Source organism: Apteryx mantelli, chromosome 10 (assembly GCF_036417845.1).
Source record: "Apteryx mantelli isolate bAptMan1 chromosome 10, bAptMan1.hap1, whole genome shotgun sequence".
NCBI classification, from domain to species: Eukaryota; Metazoa; Chordata; class Aves; order Apterygiformes; family Apterygidae; genus Apteryx; species Apteryx mantelli.
Genome location: NC_089987.1, coordinates 24,977,505 through 24,993,648, shown reverse-complemented (window position 1 = coordinate 24,993,648; position 16,144 = coordinate 24,977,505). Strand labels below are relative to the sequence as shown.

At 47.8% G+C, this 16,144-nt stretch overlaps 1 protein-coding gene across 3 annotated transcripts; it reads left to right on the top strand.

Moving 5' to 3' along the window:
• The first annotated feature begins 1,062 nt into the window (after positions 1 to 1,062).
• On the top strand, positions 1,063 to 15,687 carry E2F4 (E2F transcription factor 4). Of its 3 annotated transcripts, none has more exons than XR_010885309.1 (11): positions 1,071 to 1,218; positions 3,091 to 3,200; positions 3,716 to 3,877; positions 4,439 to 4,482; positions 7,512 to 7,573; positions 7,901 to 8,186; positions 8,841 to 9,032; positions 10,174 to 10,221; positions 11,483 to 12,895; positions 12,991 to 13,035; positions 13,386 to 13,404. XR_010885309.1 is itself a non-coding variant. In XM_013942712.2 (10 exons), exons 1-10 carry the CDS (start codon positions 1,072 to 1,074, stop codon positions 13,499 to 13,501), a joined length of 1,212 nt encoding a protein of 403 aa, XP_013798166.2. In that variant the 5' UTR covers positions 1,063 to 1,071; the 3' UTR covers positions 13,502 to 15,687. The 3 variants fall into 3 exon arrangements, 1 of the variants encoding a protein (XP_013798166.2); XR_010885310.1 differs by having other exon boundaries at positions 12,817 to 12,895; positions 13,386 to 13,402; XM_013942712.2 differs by lacking the exon at positions 11,483 to 12,895 and having other exon boundaries at positions 1,063 to 1,218; positions 13,386 to 15,687.
• Positions 15,688 to 16,144: the final 457 nt, after the last annotated feature.

Genomic DNA, 16,144 nt, shown 5'->3' with positions numbered 1-16,144 from the left:
CAAAATGAGAGCACAAGGAAGCTGGATGGACTGTTCCCATCTGTGGTTGCTGCGGAGGGACTTGGAGAAGTCCCCATGCCACAAAACACCTTTGCAGGGCTCGGGTGGAGAATTCACCTCCAAAGCAAGGGCCAGGAGGACAAATTTCAGAGCACACAAATACAGTGCACCCAGGAGGTCTAAAGAGCCCAAGTACGAACTCACTGAACTCTTAACTATAGTGTGTAATTTTTGCTTTGGTACCACAGAACTGGGAGGGGGTAAAAGCACAGCCAGTTTTGAAAAAGGGCTCCAGGGATCCCAAGATCTGCCCAGGGAAGACTGCTGCCATACACATCTCTGGAAACAAAACTATGAACTGAATGAACTGGAACTATGCCTGGATAACAGCAGCCTGAGAGGACTCGTCAGTGGGACTTTCAGGGTGCAGGCGGGAAGGGGTCCAACCTCAGCAATCCGAGGCACAATTTGAAGGCAGGGTATACAGCAGGGACACCCAGTTCATAACCTACCGCGATTGCCAAACTAAATGTACAGTAACAGGTTTCTCAACAAAGGCTACCAAAGCTGCCATGAAGTTTGAGGGAAAGGCCTAATACCCGGTAGCAAACCAGAGACCACTATGTTACCGTTGTATAAACGCGACAACGAGTTTCCCTGGGCTTCCAAGAGTTGTCACCAGCGGCACAAAGTCCAGCTGGCGGCCAGACACTTGTGGTGTCCCTCAGCGGTCGGTACTGGGGTCAGTGCTGTTTAACGTCTTTATTAGCGACCCGGCTGAGGGGCCGAGGGCGGAGGGCGAAGAACGCGCCTCCGCGAGGTCCGTGTCTAATGCCAGCTTTCCCCGCTAGTCGGCAGCAGCCGCCCCGGCACCCAACGGCCGCCCCCCTCGCGCCCCCCAGCCCCCCTCGCGCCTTCCGGCTCCGCCTCGCGCACATGCGCATGCGCGCTGCCCCGCCGCGAGCCCACGCCGCCCCCTCCTCTCTGGCCACCCCGGGGCGGAAGTTCCCGTCATGCCCCGCGGCCCGGAAGCGGAAGCGCGGCGGGGCCGGAGCCGGCGGCGGCGGGCAGATGGCGGAGTGCGGGCCGCAGCCCCCTGGGGGTGGGAGCGGGGCTGCGGGGGCGCCGAGCCGGCATGAGAAGAGCCTGGGGCTGCTGACCACCAAGTTCGTGTCGCTGCTGCAGGAGGCCAAGGACGGCGTGCTGGACCTCAAGCTGGTGCGGGGGCTACCGGCGGGTGGTTGAGGGCCCTCCCGCCCCGTCGCACTGGGGCCGGGATCAAGGGGAGCTCCTGTCGGTGTTGGGAGTCGGGAGCCTTCTGCTGGAACTCCTGCGGGCACAGCTGAGCTAAGCTCCGGCAAGCCCGGAGATGGCCGGTCCTCCGGGGAGTGAAGCAGGTTTTGCGGGGAGAGCGTAGAAATGGCGGTCTCTAGTGAAGCAGATCTAGGGAGGTGAGGCCTCCTCACCAGGCACAGCTCAGTCTGGGAGCGGAGTCCTCAGGAACACCTGGGGATGCAGCAGAACTACCAAACTGCGCTCAGAGTATGCAGAGGTGGCTGTGTACCTGCCATCACAGTTTAGATATTCCCTCCTGCTGCTTCCTTCAAAGTAGTTCTTGTTGCTCAGCGTTTGTGTTTCTGTTCGAACTGTGTTTGGCTATCTTGTTCTCTTCCATGTTCTTGGCCAGGTTTTGGAAGGCCAGGTGCAGGTGCTGTTCAGTCCAACATGCTTTCTGCATCATATTTGCTCTGTTGTGTCGTGCCCCACTCTTCCCAACCTGCTATTTGAACTCAAACACTGTAATGATAGATCCCTATAGTGCTTCATATAAGAGCTGTAGAAATGGAGAAACTGTTGCTCCTTACCGTATTGTGGTCCTCTAACATACAGCAGGAAGGCAAGTGAAATAAGAATCATCTCTGCCAGGGACTGTGCCCTGATGCCTTTACACTGCAGAGAAGTGTTCTGCAAATATACCTTGCTCAAGCATTTTCAAGATCTTCATCTAGAGGAAGTAACTCTCTTAATGAAATATATGGTACTTATACCTAGGCCTCCTCTGCATATGAAGTTCTTTCAGTGTGGTTTATATCAATATCTCTTGTGCGGGTATATGTGTGAGTTCACTCTGACAACCTCTGTATAGGCTCCAGGCAGGTGTGGGAATGCACAAAAATGGAAGGCTGGGAGGAGTCTTTTGGTTGTAGACTCCAATCCTCTGCTATGGCAAATTGTCAGCTCTTTGGATTTTGTCAGAAGACTAATATTTTCTTGCTCAAAATATACATTAAGTGGGATTCATATTTGTCAGTGTGATTTGAGCAGTAGTGCTGTGTAGGGTCTCTCTGAAGCCCTGGTCCATTACCATGAAGGTGTGCGAGAGGAGAAGGTCATTTCTGTGCTGACCTGTTCTGCGTGCAATGCCATTCACATTATTCTAGCGTACCAGCTAAGCTTGTGGTGGTGCTAAGTTGCCCTGTAGAAGTGGAAACAGGAGGCTCAGCATTGTCTGGTGTATCCAGCAAGCTGAAGAGAACTGTGGTAGTGGAGCCCATGGGGCAAAACAGCAGTGAGCAAGACTGCGAAGTCCAAGGGTTGCTCAGGAGCTGCATTCTTACAACCATATTTATTGTCCCCCCAGTGGAGAGTCTTTCATATAAAGAAATCTGTTGAGAAGGTGTTGATTCTCTCTATTAAAAGGTAGAAGATTTAGATAGAAAAGACCTTTTGAATATCCACTTGAACAGTGATCAGTTGTGCAGCCATCTCTTTACCTTCTCCTTTCCATTCCTATTTCTCTTACTCTGAACAAGCACTGAATTTTTAGGCTGCCAGACTAGTGTCTTCTAGCACAGCTTTGCTGCTGAGGAGCAATGATTTTTGCACAAGCCCTGAGTGAGGTGGCTGGAATTTGATTTGTGGGGAGGTTGCTGGGTAGGAAAAAGAATGAAGGGGCAGTGGCTTCTTCTGATTGTTGCAATGACATTAAGAACACGGCTTTGTAGTTTGAGGCACTGGGGCAAAAGAGGTGTGAGGTGGGGAGCAAGGCATGGCTGAGAATTTGGAGTTAAGTCTTCAACTTTTCTGCAGGCTGCAGATACACTGGCGGTGCGGCAGAAACGACGAATATACGATATCACAAACGTCCTGGAAGGCATTGGGCTGATCGAGAAGAAATCAAAGAACAGTATCCAATGGAAGTGAGTGACAGAGAAGACTAAATTGTTTATAGATCCCTTTTAGTCCAAGGTCCTGTCTTACAGCTGTCTTTTCCCCATGCAGGAAAGCAGGGCTTCATGTGACTGTTGTCTAAATGACATTGTGGTTAAAATGCCCTGCTCAGAGCAAGCTTCCTCAGTGATCTATGCATGCTTGTACTTCCCCCAGCTGAGCTGTGCTGATGGTAGTAATGAGGAAAGCTGAAGTACATGTGGCATGTTATTTGGGTACAAACTAGGTGTTTGTAGTGCCTTGGATTAGAAAAGATGCCTGCTGTGGCACTGCAGAGGGAGAGAGTCCTGCCAGCCTGTGGATGTGGGAGGATGCACTAAATGTTGCTGTGCTAGGAGGGGAGTAGGGCAGGTACAGGTAAGGCTTTCTAGGAGATCTGAGCTTGGCATATGGTAGAGGTGGCAGCAGGGTCTCTGAGGAGTGTTGGAGTTGGTTTGGATGGCTCAAGACGCTGATGTATATTACTCCTTTTTACATTGCACAGAGGGGTGGGTCCTGGCTGCAACACACGTGAAATAGCTCACAAACTCATCGAGCTGAAGGCAGACATAGAGGACCTGGAGCAGCGGGAACAGGAGCTGGAGCAGCAGAAGATGTGGGTCCAACAGAGCATCAAAAACGTTACAGAAGACGTGCAGAACAGTCGATATCCTTTGTGTGAACTAATTACTCTGTCTCCTTGTTAACTTGCTGGGCTGGAAAGCAGAGATGTGAGGGCTTGGTTGGCAGACTGCTCTTGTGGGGGAGGTGGGGGTGATGACCTTATGTTGCTACAGGATCTGCACTGAAAGGGTCAAGGAGCAGTGCCTTGCTTTGCAAGTGGAGTGCTTTCCAGCATGGGAAACAGCTTCCCCTGCAGTGCACACAGCAGTGTGAGACAGTGAGCTCGTTGTGCACCCATGAGTCTTGTCTGGCTTTGTGAAGTTCCCTGGGGCTGTAATGTTGGTGCTGATGAGAACTCTGTTCCTCTTTGAGCCACGGGTGCCGCTTTCTTGCATGTGGTGCTGCTGTTGCGGCTTTTCTGTCCTCTTAGGATATCAGATTTGACAAGTATGTAGCTTGCAGACCTCACCTTCAGACTGCTTCAGAGGATGGCATGGAGAGCCTTCTAGGAATGCTATTTCTTGGGCTCAGGAAGGAAACATCAGATGCCCTTTGAGTTCTGTCTTCACAGGAAACTGTAGCCTTTCTCCTTAACTCTGGAAACGTTAGCGTATGTGACGCATGAAGATATCTGCAAGTGCTTCACAGGTGAGGAAACAGTGCTGCATAATAAAGATGTTCGTCCCCTCAGTCTATCCCAGCTGCTCTCCTTTGCTCAGGAAAGAGAAGGCAGCAGACCTTGGTTTAGGTCCCGACATGGACTGCCAAACAGCATCAAGAAAAAAGTAGTACAAGCTCTGAACCCATCCTGTGGTTTACGTACCACTGAGCTGTAGCTTTCTCATTGCCAGGGTGCTGAGGGGGCAGGAGATTTCATTGCACTCGTATTTGAAGGAGTATATCAGCTATTCCTGAGGCAGTCTTAGGAGATCTTTCTGCTGGGTATCACTGTACTAGTGATGCTTGCTGTCCAGAGCCTTTGCACATGACACTTCCTTCTCTTTCTACATTTCTTCCTTTTCTTTTTATATATATTATGTTGCAAGCATGGTACAAGCCTTTTATTTTGAGGGCTTGGGTAGATAATGTTCTCATAATTATAGGGAGCAATGTTTTACTGTAAGGTAGAAAGCTGGGTGTAAGCAGGAAAATAGTGGAAAAAGTGTGTTTCTCTGCTGCATCCTGTTTTCTCCCCAAAAGAATGTGAAGAGGAGGTGGTAAAGAGCAGGGCAGGAGGGATATGTCACTTGCTGTGACCTTGGTCCATTGTGTGCTGCCTTGCAAAAGTTGCAAGGTGCTTGTATATATAGCCATATGCTCTGTCTCTGTGGGACAGAACTGAAGGAAACCAACAGGAGTCTCTGTTTCTTCTCTACTGGCAATTGTATGCTAGATGCAGGACCAAAAAAAGAAAAAAAATATGGCCAGCGTGCAATATGTCAGCCTGCAGTACATAAACTGTTCTTCCTAGCAGTGGTGGTGTGGAGTTGCAGCTCCTTTCTGCTTCAGTGAACATCTGCCCTCTCCTGACTGCGTGCAACCTGCATCTGGTTGCTTGCATCAAAGCATATGAGATTGAAGCTACTTACCCTGCTTGCCCCAGTCATGTGTAATCTCACCCTTGTCCAACTCTCTTCATCTCTTCCAGGGCTATTTTCTCACCCTGCTCTTTGTTAGTTCTTCTATTTTGCTTCTTTGCCTTTGCGTGCTTTCCTTGTTTTCCAGGCTTTAGTCTCTTCAAGTTCCTGCCAGTAACTTGTGCGTGCCACCCCTTGCTTTACTCTTTCTTGTGGTTTAAGTCAGCACTTCTTTGGGGCAGGTATTGTGTTTTCAGTTTGACAGTGCTTGAGGCCAGGTAATTTGTAACAGACTGGAAGAGTTTACTGGAGACCCGCAGACAGACTATTGCTTGGTTGACTGAGTGTTTTGCATTTTATTGCACCTGTTTTTCTAAGTCAGTTTACATCTGAAGCCAGACCTCACCAAAACGTGCAGAGCAGATTAGATGGCAGATCTGAATTCCTTCTAGAACAGCAGCTTGCTGCAGGTTTTCTTCTTGGCTCTTCAGTGTGTACTTGATTTCGCTGTATGAATATCTGACTTACTGGGTAACTTCTGTTGTACGAATATATGACTTACTGGGTATATGACTTACTTATGGGATATCTGAATCTCCTTGCAGGGTTTTTTTGTTGGACCTCTTGTGTCCTTGAACTGTGGTGAAGGCTGAATTTCAGCTCCCTTTTTTGCGATTGACTGCTATTGAACTCACGTTCTCAAAGTGAGTTATGGTTTGAAGGTTTCCATGCTTGGCCTTTTCTCAAATATGTATTCATTATTTGGATTAAAAAAATAGTAAGGATGTGTTAATTTTTTAGTGACCGGGTAACAGTTTTCCCGTCTGTTACTGTAATATATTTTGCACCTGCAGAATCAAAGAGGAATTGGAAAGTGTACATTGCTTGTTTTGTAAAATTATTTGGGACTTAGCTATAAAGGAAAATAGAAATGCAATGCCTGTATTGTTGAAGCTAACAGGTCTTAAAGCTTGAGCTTGTATCTTTGAGCTTTATTATACATTTTTAACAGCTTTTAACATTTTTTTTTTTTTTTTTAAGTGCAGATTTGCTAAAGGAATCCCATCTTACTGTGAAATCTTGTGGTGTTTTTAATCCTTGTATCTTCTGTTGCTCTGACCTTTGATTTCCTGCCTGAAATTAAAGGATGTGTTCTTCTGCTGTCCGTTCTCTCTCATCGCTCTGGAGATCTTCTGTGTTAATGATCAAGTGAAGTTTAATGCAAAATACCAGTGAAGTGTAAAGACATGAATACTAACCACACAAAAGCTTACATGTTCAAAGTGAAAGCTGCTAACTGCTCAGCCTAAATATGGCTAATGTCCACGGCACTGGTATTTCTTTGTTCATGTTTCCCTTTTTAAATGTAAACCCCAATGTGGAGCGGAGGTTTTTTATCTGTGTTGTATTAAGGGTGCAGATCTTAAGGAGCTCTGGAATTTGAAAAGGAAAGATGCTGTCAGCCTGGCTCCCAGCCCAGTGTTTGCTGAGCTCTGTGCAGGGTCCTACTACAGCTAGGACCAGGCAACTCTCTTGCCAGTGAAGACCAGAAAGTGTTGTATCTGGGTATTGGTCCTCCAGCATGAGGTTGGCATGCTGTTAGCAGCCTGTCTCCTAAACTACACCGTTTCCTTGTTGGCAGTGCAGCTCTGCAAGTTGTGTGCTGTTTTGTTCAAGTTCAAATCAATCAGAAACTTATGACAACAGGATGAAGGATCCTTCCCTTGGGATCCAGGCTGTTCTTAGAGTGAATTTAAGCTAGCCCCAGTGTGCCCTCTGAGGGGAAGAAAAGTGGATCCTGCTAAGGATGCTGCTAAAATGCTTCATTTTCCCTTTGCGGTTGCTTTGGGAGAAAATTTGCAGGTTGTTTGTGCTCTTAGCAGTTGGCACATTCAGTGCGATGTGATTAGCAGCTCAGGTGGGATAAAAGGCGAATCTCCAAGGAAATGAGGACAGTGTGGCCTGTGGGAAGTGCAGGGGATCAGATGGCTGAGGATGCCTCTGGTGTCTCTGGTAGATAGTGGAGGGGGCTTTGAGGAGGGGCTCTGTGTCAGCATAATGGTTTGTGCCCACTGAATGCTGACCAGCCTGTTTTCACAGGAGACACCCTCCTTGCAATTCGAGCCCCGTCAGGCACACGTTTAGAGGTTCCCATCCCTGAGGTGAGTGATAGATGTGTGGGCAGTGAGCAGGTGGGGAGGGTTGCTGGATTGACCAGGCTGGGAGTTGGTGGTGGTGGGTGTGATGGAGTTGGAGGAACTGGCAAGCCCAAGGAAAGCCCTGGGTATTAAGTACTTGCCAGGTCTGTTGTTTGGAAGTATGTGAGTAATTGCAGGGGCACCAGAGGGAAGCGTAGTTCTGGGAGTTGGGAGAGAACCTCTGAGAGAACTGTGGGACTGTCCAGAGCTGTCTGGACAGCATGCTGTGCCTCTGGAAAATTCCTGTTCTAGTAATGTATGTCTGTGGGTTTTGCTTCTGGCCTTCTTCAGGGCATAAATGGGCAGAAGAAATATCAGATCCATCTGAAGAGCACAAGTGGTCCAATTGATGTCCTCTTAGTAAACAAAGATGCTTGGAGCTCTCCTCCTGTAGTGCTACCTGTCCCTCCCCCCGAAGACCTCATTCAGTGCCAGCCAGTTGTGCCCTCAAAACCACAGATACTACCACTTGCCCACTTCCAGGAGGCATCTGTTCCCAGCAGCACCCAGCCTTCCACACCAACGCCTACCAGCACTCAGGACCACAGCCCTCCCACACAGAAAGCTACTAGCACAGGTGAGAGGATGGATATGGAATCCTGATGTCTGAATCTTCCAAGCTGCAACTTGTGTCTGTCGTCCTCGTTGTATCATTTGGCACCAATGAGAAGTTGGCTCCATCCTCTTTGTAACTGCCCCTCAGGTAGCTGTAAGCTGCTATTAGGTTGCCCTTAGCCTCTTTTCTGCCAGACTTTATAAGCCTGGTTGCCGTTACCCTTCATTGTAGGCCATGTGCCTCAAACTCTAGCCATTCTGGCAGCCCTCAGCTGGATCTTCTGATGGCCTTCTTGAATTGGAGGGTGGTCAAAGCTGGACACAGTGTTCTAGGTGCAGTGTCCACCTCAAGCGGGAGGATAATAACTTCCCTTGATCTGCCAGCCACACTTTTCCTGGTGTAGATTGCTGTGTGACTTGCATTAATTGCTGTGAGAGCGTGCTCTTGGTTCATGTGCAGCCTGGCATCACAAAGACTGCTCTCCAGCAGAGCTGCTGCAGGACCTGGGAGTTCCTGCTGGGAGAAAGAAAAAAGCCTTCTTTCTCTTGCCGTACAGCTGTCTGCTTGGTCAGCATTGCCAATGAGGGTTTGGTCTGTGCTGTGGTTGCTTGCTTTGGGGCTGGCAGGGCGGATCTCTCAGAGATAACATTTGTGTGTGTCTATGACTTCTTCCAGAATGCAGTGTTTCAGTGGCAGAGTCCAAGAACAGTGGTGGCTTTGACCATCTCAGCTCTGTGTCTGCACCGGCCAACCAGACAGCTGGGTTAGATACCCAGCCACTGCAGTCTTCTGCCTCACTGGACAGTGGCTCCGTCCTACCCAACCCCTCTACCTCCTTTGAGCCGATCAAACCAGATCCCACAGGAAGTGAGTATGCGCCCTCGTTTCATTTGTTGCTCCAAGAGCATGCTACTGCAACAGGCGGAAAGGCTGCTGGCTCTGCAGAAACAAGCTGAACTCCATTCTGCCCTTGCTGTGAGGCAGACTGCAAGGGATGAAAAGGCATCTCCCTGTGAGAAGGAGCTGCCTGTGTGAGGGTACTGAGGAATGGTACAGAATTAGAATACCTGCAGGGGGCACCCACATGACATGTGTTTCTGCTGTTATATGTAGAATTATTCCCTTTCAGCCCTTTCTCTAGCGCAAAGTCCAGGTTTTGAGACTATGTAAAGCTGTAGAGTTTCCAGCCTTCACCAGGAGCACCTTTGTAACCCACAGGAAGTTTTCCTTTACTGACAGAGCTTATGTCTCTGTTTTGTTGCTCTGCTGAGGAATACTTCATCCATCTTTAGTGATGCTGCAGTCTTAATGGTCTTGCAGTGTAAGTTTGGGGAGCTTCCTGATGTGCTTGGTGAGGTGAAGTGGGCTTTAAACAAGGAAGGTTTAGGCTTTATGGAAGGCTGGCCAAAGTAGAGAGAAGCATGCTCTGGGTAAGGCAGTGTGCTTTGATGCTGTGGAACCTGCCTTCACTGCAGAAACACTGGGTTAGAGAGTTATGGTTAGAAGAGAGAATCTTGCCCAAATGTTAGCTTATGCAGTGCTTTCTTTACACTTTTGACAGCGTGTCTTCATCTTGGAGTAGTCTTGATTGTGGAATTAGGCCTTTGATGCACATGTACCTTCTGTATCCCAGTAGGTCTGTACTGACTGTCTAGAGGCATGCCTTCATCCTACACAAGATAAATGAAGGTGTTTTATGGAAGCTGAGGCTGCATGAGGCTTGCATATGGGCAGTTACTCTAGAGCTGCTGCCTGTGTTAACATGTTCATGTACCAGGGCTCCTACAGTTATATTTTAAAGTAGTCAAGCTTAAGTATTTTATTGCATTTATTGATCATTTGAGCAGATATAATTGATACAGTGCATGGAAGCAGAACTTCTGGATGGTATAGGACGATTTGGGTGCATAAGGAATTGAGAGTATAGCAGGACTGTAGGCAATTATGCCATAAAGCATGTCAGGCTCTTCATGTAATGATGCAAACCATTTGGTTTGTTGTATTTCAGTACTGGAACTTCCCAAAGAGCTCTCGGAGATGTTTGATCCAACAAGAGGTATGTTCCTTCCCTGACTATGGCCTTGTTCTGAGCCCACCTACCTGCAGAAACAGGACAGTTCATTTTATTCATTTCCTTTTGGATTGTTTTGGGGATGTAGTTTTGCAAGGTGCTTGTGGTCAGTGGTGGCTGCTGGCTCTCTTGCTTGTAGATGGACGCTCTTAACATTACTGTTTTCTGCATGTGTCTCTCTGTCTTCCTGTTGCCAACAACCTCTGCAGAATTTGCCCTACAGTGTGTAGATGAGGGCTTTCCAGCTCTCAAGCCCACGCTAATCTGTACTCTGGCTTCCCATGCTCCTTCTCCAACTTGTCTGCACCATCTGGAGTTAGAAGAAAAATCCCTGTTAGTCTTGTTTCAACTGTAGCTTTTCCAACACTAATTCAAGCAAATAATCTAGGGAGTTAGTCTCCTCTCCTTGAAACATCCCTTAGTGGTTTTGTTGGTGCTCGTAACTTGGGAGCAATAATGGAGGGGATGCTGATAAATGTTAGATGTTCTGCCTCGGTCCACAGAACATCTGGGGGTCACTGCCTAATTGTGGAACAGACTTTGGTGCTAAGGGCAGGAGAGGTGATGGAAGTTGTTCTAATACAAGCCTGAACTGGGAAACATTTCTTTTTTTTTCCCTTCTAAATTTGCACATTTGGACTACTGACTTTCCCTTTGAAGTTGGCATAGTACTTTTTAGCCCTGCAGTTATGCAGAGCTGAGTACCCACTGGCACTTTGCAGAGGTGAGAGGATTTGTTAGAACTGTTCCCTGGAGTCCCTAGTCCTCTGCTTTAGCAGGTGCTTTGTGAAAGTGTTGCCTCTGTTTAAAAAACCCACAATCTCAAACGCCATCTGCACAACCCTCTGATCTGTGTGGTGGGAGCCCTGGGACAGGCTTCAAGGGAGGCCTGGAGAGTAACTTTCATCCATGCTCAGCCCAGCACTCGGAGCACTTGCTGCTGTAGACAGCAGATGAGGTCATGGTAATGATTAAATACATCCAAAGAGTAAATTGGACTCTTTGCAAACTGCTGCAAGGCTCCAGCCCATGCAGAAGAGCTAGTTTAACCCAAACTGTCTGTACTATGTGACCATATGAACACTATTAAAAAAGTGATGCTTACTGCTTACATTCAGGTATGTTTATCTTGTTTTATGGATTATTCCTGCCAGTGTGGAAGGGGAAGGCAGAGATCTAGGAGTGAAGGCAAATACAAATGGCAATGTGAGATTTTAACTGTGATCTCCTTTTGAATTGCCCATAGAAGCTGCACTCTGCAAAATAGAGGTGACAACTACACTGGCAAAGCTCAGGACTGAAAAAAAGCAACACTCCATTGCTCAGAGAAATGGGCCTTGTAGCGTACTTTATGCATCCTCTTCCATCCCTGTGTGATTGTAGTAATGTTGCCCTGGCATTGTCTGCTGCTTTAAGGCTCTGCAGTTGAAGTATGAGAGCCCAGAGTTCTTCTTTAGTGCTTTATATTGGAATTACTTTTGCTGTATGATTTTCTGTCCCTTTTAAGTGGGTGATAAATAACTGCTTGTTTTAAACTCATGTCCTGGAAAAGGCAGAATTGTACACACGCTGCTGTATTACTAGTCCTGAAGAAGATCAAGGTTCTGTATTTAATTTCTGTTTATTGAAGCTGGTATTATTCCTGTCAATTCACTTGGCGTTGAAATTCTCCCATCTCACAGCACCAAATTAGGTAGGTTCCTGTCCTCTAGGAGAGTAGCCTGTTGTGGATAAGCACCTTTAAAATGGGCTCATTTGAGTTCCTTTTGTGAAAGCTCATTTCAAGTGTGGGTAGCATCTCATCAGTCCAGTTAGATTGAGTTAGATCTTCATTATTTTATCTTGGTTAACTGAGAGGGGTATTGAGAAACTTGTTTTCAAGTGCATAGTTTCTTAGAGAAGAGACTGATCTGGGCATGCTTTGGCTGCCTGTCTGTTTACCCCTCAAGTGCCTCATGAACCAACTAGCCAAGATCAACCACACTGGAGGAAGGGATGACCTTTCAGACATAATTAAGTTTTTAATAGTTTTGTGTGGGCAGTAGAGGGGGGAACAGAGTTAATGGCCTATTGAAGGAGGGATATGAAGGAGGGATATGAAGAGCTGGGATGTTCATTCTGTTTGGTAGCAGACAACCAGAAAATCTGCCTGTGTGTATTGCTGGATTAGCCACTTCACAGCTGTTGAACGAGGGAAGCAAATTAGGGGAACAAAGGGTACAAATCTGGAGGAAAGTGGAGATTAATTAGTTCTGCTTATAGAACAATGTCTTTTTTTTTTTTTTCCCCTCTCCACTTTAGCAAAGCCAGTGGGTATTTGAGGACTGTTAATATCTCAGGCTTTACCAGCTCAACTTCAGATACATGTTGAAGAGTTTCTTTTGGATGAGTTTGGGGGCATTTCTGGAAAGAGGGTGTGTTCTTTTTGTGCATCAGCTAGCACACCAATGTAGGGATAAGGCATAGCCCATCATATGAAAAAATTGGCTTATGGTTGAGCTAAGCAGGCAGAAATCTCCTGCAGAATTTTTTTGATGTTGCTTGAATTGTCTGACATAGATTTCCCTTTACTCATGCCAGGAGGCCCAAGCTTCCTTTTGCCACTGCCTGCATGTACTCTGCCTGCTGCCCTCCCTTAGCCAAAGAAAGGATAACAAGGGTGAGGACCAGGAGAGGCTGGGAAGGGTGGGAAACAACACAGGCACAGACCAGGAAAGTAAAGTGAGTTGCTTACCACGCTCGTCTCTTCCCCAGAATGTATGAACTCTGAGCTACTGGAAGAGCTGATGTCATCTGAAGGTGAGTCTGAGTTTCCACCTCATGCTACAGACTATCGCGCAAAACAGCCTTCTTTTCCCCAGACTTTACCCAGGCTGTCAGCCTTGCGCTTGCAGGCTCGCTCTCACCTTTTTCAGGCTCTGGACATGGACTCAGTTCTTATTGTCCTGCTAGCCCCTGAGAGATGGGTAAGGACTGGAGGAGCTTGCCTCTTCAATACTGCAAGGCTGATTCAAAGAAAACTCAAAGAAATGTCACTGTGAAGTGGCCTCCCTGTATCATAAGGAGCTCCCACAGCTCTGTGCCCCTCAGCAACTCTTGGCTAGGTGTGGAAGTGCTGAACTTTGTAACCAAGGGTTTCTCTTTCCCAGTGTTTGCCCCGTTGCTCCGCCTCTCCCCTCCTCCTGGAGATCATGACTACATCTATAACCTGGACGAGAGTGAAGGCGTCTGTGACCTCTTTGACGTGCCTGTCCTCAACCTCTGACTTCTCAGTGCGGCTGTGAGCCTCGCAAACACAGACCATTTTGTAACTCTGCGGAAAGTGTCTATTTTTGGATTCCTTTTGTGCTAGAGCTCGATGAGCGAGCAATTCAGAGATGCTCTCATATGGATTCAAAACCAAGAGATGTGGACTTGCAGGCCGGGAGCTTCCCTGTAGCTTCTTTTTCTCCCTGTGTTGCACATGCGAGGTCTTTGACTTAACTTGTCCCGCTGTATCCCTGTCTCTCCACTGGATCCTGGGCCTCACTTCAAAGGGTCTGTGTTTGAGTGTTCCCAGTTCAGCTGTAGAGTTTGCCCATGTGCCTCTCCAAGCTTCCTCAGATCTGCATGCCTTGGATTTCCTGCAATCCTAGATGCACTTTGCACCTCCTAGGTACCAGCTGCTACAAAGAGCCTTAGTATTGTGGTCAGTTCACAAGCCCGGAGGTAGTTAGCTAGATTTTCAGTGTGAGCGGTTCAGATTGGGGTAGTTATGTTTTGAATGACAACAGGGGGAAAAATACGGCACCAAAGTGTCCATTTCTTCCAGTGATTCCAGACCAAGTTAATGTTTTACAAGTAAAAAGCACTTTTTTAGCCAGCTGTGCCTCCTAGTAGGAGCCAGGAGTTGAGCAGAGTGTTTCCCTGGTTGTGCATCAGCAGGAATACTGTTTCTGCAATGGTGTAGTTCACCACTTTGCTCATGCACAAGCCCAGGGGGTCCAGCTTCTTGGGCAGCAGCTGTGCTGCTTCTACAGGGCTAAAGAAGGGGTGCCAATTTTTTTTTTTCCTGAGTGGAGAGATGTTTGAAAGGCCGGACTGCTTCAGCTGTTGTCTGTAAGGTACTCTAGGTACATCAGAGCCTGCTCACATTTGCAAATAGCTGTATTCTCCAACCATTGCACTTGAGCCTTCAGCTGTCTAAAAGGCAACCAGACAGTAACAATTCAGTAGTACTTTGCTGTGACAAGTTACATAGGTGTTGTCAGAATAGACAGTAGGTTTTTTTCCCCTTTTACTCTCTTAGCATCTGCTCAGGATCAGACTTTCTGTATATTTGAATTTGCTCCTCCAGTGTCCATACCCATGCTCCTGATTCCTGATCCTGTGGCAGGTTGCTACCTAGCATGATGCTTTCTCTGCATCATTTTTTGCAAGTTTTTCTTCACTGCTTTGTAATGGAAGGTCTACTGTAGGGTCTTTATGGAGATCAGGTGATACCAGTCTTGGATCCCATGTGTTTTAGTTGTTGGAGTAAAAAGCCCTCATGGGCTTATGTTGTGTTTTGCAAGCCCCAGCTTAGGTCTTTGGGCAGATCCTGTATTTGAATGTCTTAGTTTTGTACATCTTCCTGCCATCGCAGTGGTAGCAGCTGTCATGTCTTTCCTGCTCAGCAAACTGCCAGAGAGGGGGCCGGGCCAGGAAGCATGGCTTGCTGTTGCAGGGAGGTAGCTCTCAGCATCCACATAACCAGTTGATGTTTTACTTCTCTGCTCAGCTGCCTACCGTATGTGAACCACAAAACCAGCCCTGGCTGGGGCACCAGCAGTAAGGCATGTAAAACCTTCAATTGTTGGAGCTTACAGAAGTGAGGAGAGATATGCTTGGGACTTGTGTTCCTGCTGTGGTTCTGTGTGCTGTCATTTTTTGTGGGACTCCTCCAGAAGAACTGTTCCTTTCTGCAGCTTGGGAAGCTCATGGTGGCTGAGTTTTGCTGTGAAGTACCGGCATCCTCTTCAGAAAAGTGTGAAGAATTCAGTAGGAACAGACACTACTGGGCATTTTCTAGTTCAGCTGCCAGCAGTGGGCAGCTAGTGCTGATGAGACAGAGATCGCGTGGGAGCCCATGAGGGCAGTGAACTTCAGTCTGCATGCACTAGTTCGTAAACCTTCCCTCCTTTTGCATGGAAGGTACCTGAAGACTGTTGGTCCTCCATGTGCGTTAGCTAGGCTCCATGGCTTTTGTGTAGCTAGAGCTCTCAGTGTACTGCCTGACCTGTGCTCTCCTTCAAAGTGTTAATGTTTGCCATCAGTTAGACAATGTTTGGAAAAGATATCTAGAGAAACTTTACAGTAACAAATGAACTTTGATTCATATATAAAGATTATTTTTATACTTTTTGCAAGGAAAGAAAATTGCTGTAATATTTGTACAGTGTTCTCTGAGTGAATAAACAAACCCTTTCCAGAGCTTCCTCTCCACCCTCTAGCACGCTCCTCCACCTTGCTAGGCCCAGAGCCTCAAGTCAGCGGGTCCAGTAGCCCTGAAGGAAGTGGGCTTGGTCCTGGGACAATCCTTGCTTACCTGAGCTCACCCACTGTAACTGCTCGAGTGGTTTATACTATTTCAAAACAGTGTTGCAGGATAAGAATCAGCTTGTAAGCGGTGTTGGAAGCACCCGGCCACTCCCTCAGGCCTGTGGGGCATGGGATGAGGCTGACAGGGCCGCGGCACTTGTGTGTGCAGTGGAGGTTGGTCCTGCTGTACCTGGTGCGTGGCAGATCCTGTGCGTCAGGTCAGGTGAGGGGGAAGGGCCAGGTGCGTGCACGGGGCTGGGACTGGCAGCGGGGTGTCGGGCCAGGGCTGGCTGTGCCCTACTCGGGGCCGGGGCCAGGTGTGCCCTGCGCCGAGACCAGCAGCGGGGTC